Source organism: Somniosus microcephalus, chromosome 5 (assembly GCF_052327205.1).
Source record: "Somniosus microcephalus isolate GS21.2 chromosome 5, FLI_Smic_1.0, whole genome shotgun sequence".
Lineage (NCBI taxonomy): Eukaryota > Metazoa > Chordata > Chondrichthyes > Squaliformes > Somniosidae > Somniosus > Somniosus microcephalus.
Window position 1 is genome coordinate 69,293,376 of NC_140991.1, and position 12,130 is coordinate 69,305,505.

At 42.9% G+C, this 12,130-nt stretch overlaps 1 protein-coding gene across 3 annotated transcripts in view; it reads left to right on the forward strand.

The window, feature by feature from the left end:
- The window catches only part of enkur (enkurin, TRPC channel interacting protein), a 32,497-nt gene extending 20,722 nt beyond the window's left edge, over positions 1-11,775 (forward strand). For all 3 annotated transcript variants that reach the window (XM_085987748.1, XM_085987746.1, XM_085987747.1), the window contains 2 exons: positions 9,719-9,865; positions 11,523-11,775. In XM_085987748.1, coding sequence (XP_085843874.1) covers positions 9,719-9,865; positions 11,523-11,696 — 321 coding nt within the window. In that variant the 3' untranslated portion in view covers positions 11,697-11,775. The remainder of the gene's footprint in view (positions 1-9,718; positions 9,866-11,522) is intronic.
- The last annotated feature ends 355 nt before the right edge of the window (positions 11,776-12,130 follow it).

Here is a 12,130-nt window from a genome sequence, read left to right on the forward strand (position 1 = left end):
TCTCCTATCATGAGCTAGCTTGGCCTGCAAGAAAAAGGACAGCGTCTGAGTCAATATACAGCCATGGTCTTGCCTGATGTGCCTCCCATAGTTGAATAGCCCTTAATGTATGCAAAGTGTGGAATGTGCGTGTGTGTTTCATGAGAGGGCCATAGGTGTTGGATGAGTGTTGGGCATTGGGGTTTTAAGACCCTCTGGCCATAGAGTGAGGTTGAGATGGAGGGATGGAGAGGTATTGAAAAAAAGCCACTCACCCTGACGACCCGAGTGAGGTCGTTGAATTTTTTGCGACATTGAGTATGGGTCCTAGTCGCCATGCTCCTGGAGGAGACGCGCTGAGCCACCTCCCTCCACACTCTTCTGTAGTCGCGCAGCAAAGGCCTCCTGCCACTCTCGGGGTAGAGTATAGATCTTCTGCGCTCCACCGCGCCAACCAGAGCCTCCAAGGCCCGCTCGCTGAAGCGCTGAGTTCGTTCTCTCACCCTCTCCATAGTCCTTGGCTGGAAAATGTAGTCACAGGTCGTTCCAGGCCGAGATTCAAGGCTCCAATGAGCAGGGTGTGGCTGGAGAGCAAGATAGAGCCTCCCCTTTAAGAACTGTCCGGCGCCAGTGTGTCTGTGTTCCATCGCTAACTGACATCACCTTCGCTGCGCTCATGCTCTGAGTTAGCGCCTCGCTCCTCGGTCTTTGCACCTTCAGACAGGTGTGCAGCGCCTGATTTAGCGCTCCAATCAACTCCAGGGGCGATAAAAGCCAAGTTTGCAGTCGGAGGCGATAATTAACGCCAGGCGCTAAACTTTGCGCCCGGCTGATAATCGCGCCCCAAACGGGGCGATACTGAATTCCTCCCCCAGTGTCTTTATCTTTGACTTATTTCTATTTTTCCCTGATGCCACCTTAGTCACTAATGCCTTATTACCTTTGTTACTCTCTCTGTCCCATCCTGACCCCCTCTGCTTATTTTTACCCAAAACTCTACTCTGCTTTTGAAGCCATGTGTTACCATGACAATCTAAAAATATCTGATCATATCACAGAACTTGACAAGTAATTTCTTCCCTTTATCCTTCTGATTATTTTCTGAAAAGAATATGCTAGAAACTTACACTGTATTGAAGCATGGGCCTTTAACACTCCTAACGTATCATCTTAATAGCTGTAAAATATTTAAAATAAACTTTTCACTGTACTTTGGTCAATTTTAGTAAAACATATCAACTTTCTGGAACAAGACATAGTTAGTTTAAGAAAATTACCCAATGGGAATTTTCCATTAGAGTGTATGTGATTACTAATATAATCCCAAAAAAGGTTCCAGTAAATGAATATCATTAAAAGGGAACTGCTTCTGGGTAAGTATTAGGAATGGTAAATAATTACATCTCAAGAAGTGCCATAAAACATTAATATTTTAGACCAATTTTTAAAATGATGCCATTTGTGGGACTTTGATAGAACAGTATATATTATTTATTTTGTCTTCTGAATAGGGAATCAAATGCAGTAGTATGACCTATAACAGTGGGATCTTTTGCAGATCTTTATTACTGTATTCCTTTATGCCTCGTGAATAAGCATTCCCCAGAAACAAAGCACAAGAAAATGAGTCCTTGGATGTGTAAGAAATTGAACTGGAGAGTGAAGTATAGAGTTAATTATGTTATTTGATACTGATGCACAGTGCTGATTCTGTACTAGCACAAGTGATCAACAAGCAGTAGAACTAAGATACACAGGCATTTTTTTCTGCTCTTCAAACCGATAGCTTTATATATTAAGGGGCTGAAATTTGGTTGCTTTGCGCCTCCCATTAGCGCCCCAGTCGCAAACTTTGGTTGCGCCCCCTGACCTATCGCCGGACGATATGGCCGACAGGGTCTGGGTGGTGTTTTTGCAGCTGCAGCGGCGCAAGTTAAAGGGCAGGTATCAGGTGGCCATTTTGTTTTGGCCGACTGCCAGCACCTGCCCCCTTCCCCTTTTTTCTTCAGGGTGCTGGCCACGATTGCTCAGCCCGGCGCTCCTCTTGAGTGCTAGGCTGTTTTCCCAGCACCCCACTCCCCGGCAGTCCAGCAGGGCCCCAGTGTGCGCAGTGCTAGGCCCCTTCCCTTTAAACAGGGGAGGGAGGCCTGCAATGACGCGGCGCTAGGTGCCGATGCGGGTGGCACTGTTGCAAGTAGCGTCGCGAAATTCACTGGTAGCGCCCCAAGAAGGAGGGGGAGCACTTCCAGTAGCGCCCCACCTCTTGTTTGGGGTGCTACCACTGAATTTACGGCGCAGGGGTGCAACTTTTTCAGGGTGCTAAAAGTAGTGCCCCAGCAAAGTTAACGCCCCAAAGGGGGTGCCACCAAATTTCTCCCCCAAGATCCTTAAGACAAAATTATCAGCACAGTTTTCTATTACACTAATGTCCCCATATATTTAAAGGGTAAGTGCAAGGTTTTCTATAGGAAAAGATACACAATGGTTTCTAATCTGAAATGCATCTTTTAAAATAACTTCCACAGATGAATTGCTTGCTCTGATTGGTCAGATTACTTGAAGTGATGTTGAATTATAGTAAGGTGCACATCCGTCACCTAAATTAGAAGGTGCTGTAAAGTTGAGGGAAGTTCATGAAAAGCTGCTAGAAGAGTTAAGCGATTTAAGAGAACATTTTCTGAAAGACTAATTTATTTAGATCAACATAGACATGGAGAGCATAAAGTATCTTCCAAATGTTAATTCACTAGTAGAACTAGTTTTCAAAGCATCAAGCAAATTAGATAATGATAAATGCAAGCTGTTAGCTAGAAAATCTGGAAAGGAAATGGACATCTAACAAGCCAGTTAAGAGAATAGCTTGCAACTGATATACCTTGGAGATGGAGATGGAACTGGAGCAGCACAGGGGAGACTGAACTGTTCAATACCACAGTTAACCTGCTACCCGAGGAGAGAGCATGCATGTATTTATGCAACCACTGAAAAGGCAGTCCCAGCACCATCTTGCAATACAGACTGTGAACTAAGGTATAAAAGAAAGAAAGACTTGCATTTATATAGCGCTTTCATGACCACTGGACGTCCCAAAGCGCTTTACAGCCAATGAAGTACATTTTTTTGGAGTCTACTCACTGTTGTAAAGTAGGAAAATCAGCAATTTGCACACAGCAAGCTCTCACAAACAGTAACGTGATAATGACCAGATAATCTGTTCTTGTTATGTTGATTGAGGGATAAGTATTAACCAGGACACCGGGGATAACTCCCCTGCTCTTCTTCAAAATAGTGCCATGGGATCTTTTACGCAGATGGGTCCTCGGTTTAACGTCTCATCCAAAAGACGGCACCTCCGACAGTGCAGCACCCCCTCAGCACTGCACTGGAGTGTCAGCCTAGATTTTTGTGCTCAAGTCCCTGGAGTGGGACTTGAACCCACAACCTTCTGACTCAGAGGCGAGAGTGCTACCCACTGAGCCACAGCTGACACAGCTACAGTGCAATCTTGGATGTTAAAATAATTCTGTTACACTAATGTAATTCTTACGACTTAATGCTCTACTATCAAAAGACTTAACAAGTTTGCTATTGTGCTTGTGATGTAGAGCCTGAAAATCTATACTAAGTATTAATCGTTTTCAAAGAACTATATCACCGTAATCACCAATACTCAACCTTTCAATAGCTCTTTTTATTCATATTCATAGCAAAAGATAGCTTTCATAAGTAGATCTGTGTCTATGATCTCATTTTTACCTTTTCCCAAGTGGGTATGTGTGGGCTGGTGCTGGAATAAGTAAGGTGTCATGACGGAGTTGGTGACTCAGGAACAGGAATGGATATTGTGGCGCTGTCAAGCTTCTCATCAGATGTTTCTTTCTCGGTGAGATATAGACAGAACATTTATTTTAGGAGAGTGCACTCTAAATTGTGAATAATGTGTGACTGAGTAATGATGGGAGATTTGTCAAGTAACCAGAATGTCTGAAGACTGTAAACACTCAGCACTATGAGCAATTCATCTCATTACCAGCTTGAACCTAACCACACTCCTCCCACTTCCTCTGTGGTTTGTCTGCGAGGAGTTGTAGAGCTTCCTCCTCATGTCTACTCAGGCCTGATGGTTCCTATTCTTCCACAAATGGCACTACTTTGCCTTTGGTTGTGCACATGTTTCTCCTCGGCAAAGAATACAAAGATTTAGACAAGCTACTAACTAATTAATCATTTCATTCCACCCAGGTCACAGAATCACAGAATCCCCACAGTGCAGATAGAGGCCATTTCGGCCCATCGAGCCTGCACCGACACATATCTCACCCTATCCCCGTAACCCCATGTATTTAATCCCCTAACACTAAGGGTCAATTTTATCATAGCCAAATCAACCTAACCCGCACATCTTTGGACTGTGGGAGGAAACCGGAGCACCCGGAGAAAACCCACGCAGACACGGGGAGAATGTGCAAACTCCACACAGACAGTCGCCCGAGGCCGGATTTGAACCCGGGTCCCTGGCGCTGTGAGGCATTCTATTGTGATAATTTCTTTCAGATACAGTTAATGCAACAACCTCTTCACTTTTCACAAACACTGTGGGAAATGTGATGTGGAACAAAATGGAATGATAGGAGAGGGATGTGTGGCTGCTGGGGGAGATGAGGTTGTCGATGTGACGACCTTGGCTCACAGCTAGTCCTTTTGCCTCTGAATCAGAAGATCATGGATTCAAGCCCCACTCCAGAGATTTGAAGACATAATCTAGGCCGACACTTCAGTGTAGTACTAAAGAAATGCTATATCGGAGATGCCATCTTTTGAATGAGACACTAAACCAAGTTTGCTCTCTCAGGTGGACGCAAAAGATTCCGTGACTGCTTTTGAAGAAGAAGTTGTCCCGGTGTCCTGGCCAGTATTTATCCCTCAATCAACATCATTAAAATGGATAATCTGCTCACTTATTTCAATGAGGAACTTAAAGAAATCAGTATAAGTAAAGACATAGTACTGGGGAAATTAATGGGACTAAGTGGCAACAAATCCCCTGGATCTGCATCCCAGGGTTTTAAAAGAGGTAGCTGCAGAGATAGTGGATGCACTGGTATTAATCTTCCAGAATTCGCTAGATTCTAGAACAGTCCCCAAGGATTGGAAGGTAGCAAACATATCCCCGCTATTTAAGAAAGGAGGAAGAGAAAAAACGGGAAACTATAGGCCAGTTAGTCTGACATCAGTAGTAGGCAAAATGCTAGCATCTATTCTTAGGGAAGTGGTAACAGGGCATTTAAAAAATCATAATATGATTAGGCAGAGTCAACATGGTTTTATGAAAGGGAAATCGTGTTTAACAAATCTGTTAGAGTTTTTTGAAGATGTAACTAGTAGGATGGATAAGGGGGAACCAGTGGAAGTAGTGTATTTGGATTTTCAAAAAGCATTCGATAAGGTGCAAACACAAGAGGTTATTACACAAAATTAGGACTCATGGGATTGGGGTAATATATTAGCATGGATTGAAGATTGGTTAATGGACAGAAAACCTAGAGTAGGAATAAACGGGACTTTTTCAGGTTGGTAGGCTGTAACTAGTGGGGTACCACAAGGATCAGTGCTTGGGCCTCAGCTATTTACAATCTACAATAATGACTTAGATGAAGGGATTGAGTGTAACGTATCCAAGTTTGCTGATGATACAAAGTTAGGTGGGAAAGTAAACTGTGAGGAGGATGCAAAGAGGCTGCAGTGAGATATAGACAGGTTGACTGAGTGGGCAAGAACATGGCAAATGGAATACAATGTGAGGCAGTGTGAAGTTAACCACTTTGGTAGGAAAAATAAAAAAGCAGAATATTTTTTGAATAGTGAGAGACTGGGAAATGTTTGCACTCAGAGGGACCTGGGTGTCCTTGTACATGAATCACAGAAAGTTAACATGCAGGTACAGCAAATGATACATTAGCTTTTGTTACAAAGAGATTAGAGTATAAGAGTAAAGAAGTCTTACTACAATTATACAGGGCATTGGTGAGGCCACACCTGGAGTACTGTGAACAGTTCTGGTCTCCTTACCCAAAGAAAAACATACTTGCCTTAGAGGGAGTGCAGCGAAGGTTCATTAGACTGGTTCCTGGGATGAGGGTATTGCCCGATGAAGAGAGATTGAGTAGATTAGGCCTATATTCCTTAGAGTTTAGAAGAATGAGAGGTGATCTAATTGAAACATATAAAATTCTCAAGGGGTTTGACGGGGCTCATGTTGGGAAAATGTTTCCCCTGGCTGGGGAATCTAGAACATGGGGTCACAGTCACAGAATAAGGGGTAGGCTATTTAGGACTGAGATGAGAAATTTCTTCACTCAAAGGATCTTTGGAATTCTCTACCCCAGAGGGCTGTGGATGCTCAGTCGTTGAGTATATTCAAGACAGAGGTCGATAAATTTTTGGGAACAAAATGAATTAAGGGATATAGGGATGGTGCGGGAAGGTGGAGTTGACGTAGAAGATCTGTCATGATCTTGTTGAATGGCGGAGCAGGCTCGAGGGGCCAAATGGCATACTCCTGCTCCTATTTCTTAAGTTCTTATGCTGTTTGTGGGATCGTGCTGTGTGAAATTGGCTACCGTGTTTCCCTACATTATTGTAAAGTAGTACCCTACAATAAGTACATTATTGGAATGTCCTGAGGTTGTGAGGCAGTATATAAATGCAAAATTGTTCTTTATTTCTTTAATAACTGTCTCATTCATCTCTTTTACACTTTGTGGTCCTTGATGGTGTGAATACCGATGGTGTGGGCACCATCTACAAGGCATAAGTAAGGAGTGTGATGGAATACTCTACACTTGCCTGGATGAGTGCAGCTCCAACAACACTCAAGAAGCTCGACACCGTCCAGGACAAAGCAGCCCGCTTGATTGGCACCCCATCCACCACCTTAAACATTCACTCCCTCCACCACCGGCGTACCGTGGTTGCAGTGTGTACCATCTACAGTAAGATGCACTGCAGCAACTCGCCAAGGCTCCTTCAGCAGCAACTCCCAAACCCGCAAACTCTTCCACCTAGAAGGACAAGGGTAGCAGGCGCATGGAACACCACCACCTCCAAGTTCCCCTCCAAGTCACACACCATCCTGACTTAGAAGTATATCGCCAATCCTTCATCGTCGCTGGGTCAAAGTCCTGGAACTCCCTCCCTAACAGCACTGTGGGAGACCTTCACCACACGGACTGCAGCGGTTCAAGAAGGTGGCTCACCACCACCTTCTCAAGGGCATCTAGGGATGGGCAATAAATGCTGGCCTTGCTGCGATGCCCACATCCCATAAACAAATAAAAAAAGTCATGCTTCTAGCATGTATAGGCACTAATGCATTCACTTACCTTGGCCATTTCTCTCCAAACTGCCTGAATCTCCTTTTTTCCGGGTAATTTTTTCCTGGTTGTCAGAGTCTTTCTGCTCTTGCCCTTATTCCCTGCCACTATGACTTCACCCACAACTTCAGAAAATCTTGGGCTTCGACCATGCTGACCCTACTGATGTTGCAGTTGTTACTTGAGCTCTAGCTCCAAGGTGCATTTAATATTGGAAAAAACATTGTGCACGTCTCTCAGCTTAATATGTCTTCTGAAGTTTATAGAACATGAAACAAAAGCTACACCAAGTGTGTAATCCGTTCAATCTGCCATTTATCATTCTCTCTCTGCTCCACTCTCTCTCTGTCTCATATATATACACACACAAACTCAAAGTAAACGTTACCCGAATAAAGCTTTGAAATTTGTTCTCTACCATCAAATAATTTTGAAAAATAAGTGGGCTGAAACAGCTAGAAGCTGAAGAAAAATATTGCAGCAGTTTGACGGACTGTTGATGCATTCTGGGAAATTTGGCACACTGCACCTGCTCAATATTCACAATCTGCCTTCAGCTAACCAAGCCTTAGCACTAAGCAAAAAAAATCAAGTTAAAGGCCAAGTGAGGCCTTCAAGTAAAAACTTTAATGAGGACATTAAAAGAGACAGAAAAAACAAATGAATAAATTGAATTATTATTGTGAAATATGTAATTATTTGAAATTGTATCCTATTTAAAGCCATATTTTGGACATTAGAAATTTTAGTTACTGAGGAAAAGAAATGTCGACAGAAATTTTTTTCAGAAAGCATTTGAGTGATTTATAGGGCAAAGATAATACAGTGCCACCTAGTGGTATATCAAGTAATTATTACAGGTCAGTGTTCTCATTTCGTCATAGTACAGGAAACTTTGTGCTATCCGGCACCGACGGGACCGAGCTGTTGCCGTTCCCTCAAAACTGCCGGACACACCAGCGTTAATGTTGAAGCATACGGAGCTTTTCATCTCCGTATCTGACAACAAACACTGTTGCTTAGCAACAGCTTCTAAACAGTCGGCCCGTACCTTGGAAGCATCTGTCTGAAGCTGTTGCTAAGCTACAGAGACTTTGCAGAGCCTGACTGTTGGAAAAAAAAGCCACGAGAAGAAAAAAAAACTAACAAAACGGCTCCTGATTTTTGCCGGTGGCTCGAGCTTGCCGGACATTTAGCCTCTGGATAACACAAAGGGCTAGATTTTCAGTATAGACAGTTTTGGGGCGCTAACCTTAGCGCCCGCCCGAAGTTAGCGCCCGCCCCAAAGTAGCGCCCCGTTGCCGGAAATTCAGTGGCTTCGCCCTAAGAGGTTGGTGGAGCGCTAAAAGAGGCGTTCCACTACTATCTTTAGGCGCTAAGCCGGCGGTGCAGAGCGCAACACCCGAGCTCGGGCGCAGCGCACGGCAGACACTCTGGTGCCAGTGAGCTCTTAAAGGGGAAGGGTCCATGTGTTTTTTTCAAAGGCAGAGTCTGGGGGGGAAAGAAGGAGGAGGAGGAGGAGGAGGAGGAGGAGGGTGGTGGTGGTGGCGGTGGTGGCGGCGGCGGCGGCGGCCGGAAACATACGTACACCGTTCACAACAACACACTGGAGCCTTCCACACAACACATGCAGACTGCCTTTTATAGTGCAGGAGGAGTGCCCTTTAATTTGCGCTCCCCAGGGTGTGTTGCGTTCCATTTTACAAACGCTCTGGACGCCAACTGCACAATGGGGCGGTCCGACTGAAGTTTGGATTCGGGGCGGCCAAAGGGCGTTGCACGAGGATGTGACGTCATTTTCTGCGCGCGCATCCAGGCGGCCGCTAAACTTTGCGCCGGCGCTAACGGGCAACTTAATTTGGGGCGGGGCGCAAACTGTGCTGCACCCGGGCGCTACACGCATAGCGCCCAAAAATCACTTCTCTTAAGGCGCTAACTGCTGGCGCAAGCAACTGAAAATCTAGCCCAAAGTTTCTTGTAGTACCATTAGAGCGTCTCATAGTGGCTGATAGGTAATTGTTATAAGTAAGTATGACAGATAAGGGTTGACATTTTAACATTGGAATTCCAATTAGAAATGTTTAAATAACATTTTACAATGTAAAATCGTGACCCAAGAAGTAAGGGTTTGTAGACAGGAACTGCATGCCATGCAAAAAACTTTTAATAATACGAGATCTGTTTAAAGTCAACATATACCCTTCCAGAATCCTACTTCTGTGACTCCAATGAGCCCAGGAACTCTGTGCATGAAATTTAACACCTATATTTATGTAATTCTAATTATATCTAATATTAATTCAACAATAAAACAAAAAAGCGTACTTAGTATTCAGTGGATTAATCTGGATCATTTCACTTTGTAGGACTATGGTAAAATTCCAGATTATCTAATCAAGCGGACTGAAGAGGAGAAGAAAGCACAAGAAGAATATGATGCCTATGTACAGGAGCGTATGAAGCAAGGTTCCATGAAACTGTTGACTGAAGCTGAGCGAGACAGTGTGTTATTGGTTAGCAACGATTATCTACTTCCATAATATGTGCAAAAGAATCATATATCTGGCTAAAATTCCAAAACAGAGAGGTAAACATAGGAACATGAATAGGCCATTCAGCCCGTCAAGCTTGTCTCACCATTCTGTTATATCATGGCTCCCCCAATGCAGTTCATACTGGCTGCCTTCTCCATCTCCCATGTGAATTCAAGATGGCACTCTTCTCCCCTACTCCTCAATTCACACTGATACCAATGTTCCCCCTAATTTTCTTTGGGTGCGCGGCCCCTTTAAGTGGCTTCATGGCCCATTCACTGCTTCGCGAATGCACGAAACTTAACATTAAAAATGCCATTCCCGGGCTGTGCGGGACCAGCAGAGAGCCACACGACCGCGCATTTTAGAGGGAGCGTTGGCTGGCACTAGTCTCCTCCTTCCCAGTTTATGTTGGTGTTCTTCTTGCTGTCTGGCATCACTTCACTCCAGCACTCTTCTCTCCCTTCCCAGTTCATACTTTCACTCCTTGCCCCTCCCCGTTCACATTGCCACCCACAGTTCATTTAGATATTCTTCTTCTTAGTTTATGCTGGCACTTTCCTTCGTTCTTTGCTACCCCTCATGCAATTCACGCTGATACTTTTCACAATGCCTTCAGTTTTTGTTGGCATTTTCTCTTCTGCACCTTCCCTCTTGGTGCCACTCTCCTGCTCTTATCTCCTACTCCTCTGAGGAGTGAGGTGCTGTTGTGGGTAGAATCCTCATGATATCAGCAATTCCCAATCTCACAAAACCGTATTAGATGCCCTATAGCAACAGGAGGTCACATCAGGAATGTAGTGGGAAGAGCCACTCATTTTCCGTGCCCCAGGAAATTAAAAAGTTTGGGTGCATGCACCACATAACCTTCATTAGTAATTGTATCCAAATCTAACAGCAACTAACAACTATATGGAATCGAACAATCTGAATTTTCACTCCTCCTTAAAGAGGAGTAGAATAGGATAAGGTTTGAAATTTGAAGCCATTGAGTTTCCTAAGAAAATATAAGTATAAAGGGAAGTAATAATTTTGATTTTTTTTTGTTTATTTCTTCTCCTGTGCTGAATGGCATCCTCTGGTCTGCAAACATCTATGATTTTAATAGGGAGCGAGTTGGATTAGTTTTGGATTGCCCTAGCAAAGAGACAGCACATACAATAGGGAGAATGATTTCCTTTTGTGGTCCTATGCTTCTACCTTAAAAGAATGAAAGAAAAGAAGTCAGAATTTGACTTCTATATCCCAGAATTTTTAATTTTGCATAAACTTTTTATGAAAACAATTCCCAAATAGCAGTTACAAGTTTTGAAAATCAAATGAATAGCAGTACAGTTTCTTTTTTTACTTTCAACGGATGCATTGACTAGCTCAGTCAGATATATCAGCCAACAAGTAAGGAAGTTTAACATTTGCATCTTTTCACCATCACCATAAACCATTCTCCTTAGCATGCCTTATTTGTCCTGCCCTTAAAGGAGAGTAAACTCAGGATATTTTATTTTGATTACTAATTGATATTTTGTTGTACAGAGGTAGCTTAAGTGTAATACCGTTTTAGTTTCAAACTGAGCTACGCAGTGTTGACCCGTTTGCTTTTCTATTTCTGGTAACCTTTCTTTTTCTTTTCTTTCAGGGACTAAAGCAGAACTGGGAGGAGCTGAATCATTCGTATCAAGGCCTTTCCATTTTGATAGATACTCTTTCTAAGCAACTCCACAAGCAAAGACTTGAAAACAAAATGAAAAAACTAGAACAAGACATTGGCCTGATTGAGAGACATAAATTTATCTACATTCCACGCAATTAAAGACCATCATAACTTTTCTTTTTCAATCATAAATTTGTTATGTATCTGTTTTGGAAAAAGTAAAGTATTATTATGCAAACCTTGTTACATTTTTGGTCCTAGAAGTTGTTGCTCGTATAAAGTATATCTACAGATTTCATACTTAGAAGATGCATGTATGTAAGCACAAAAATAGAGAAATTGTTAAGTGACAAGTGGACAACAAAGTTACAATTTAAGTGCATTTTTATCACGATTTTCCTTTTATTTCATTTGACAAGAAATTGTTTTAAATGACAAGAAAACAATTGATATTTTGTATTGTATAAAAATGTTAAATACTCATATTCTGTATCAATAACAATGATTTATTCTGAGAAATTGTCACTGGTTTTGCATTTAGAGAAGTAAGTTTTGGCACAGCAGACCCAACTGATTGAAGGTTTGCACTGTTA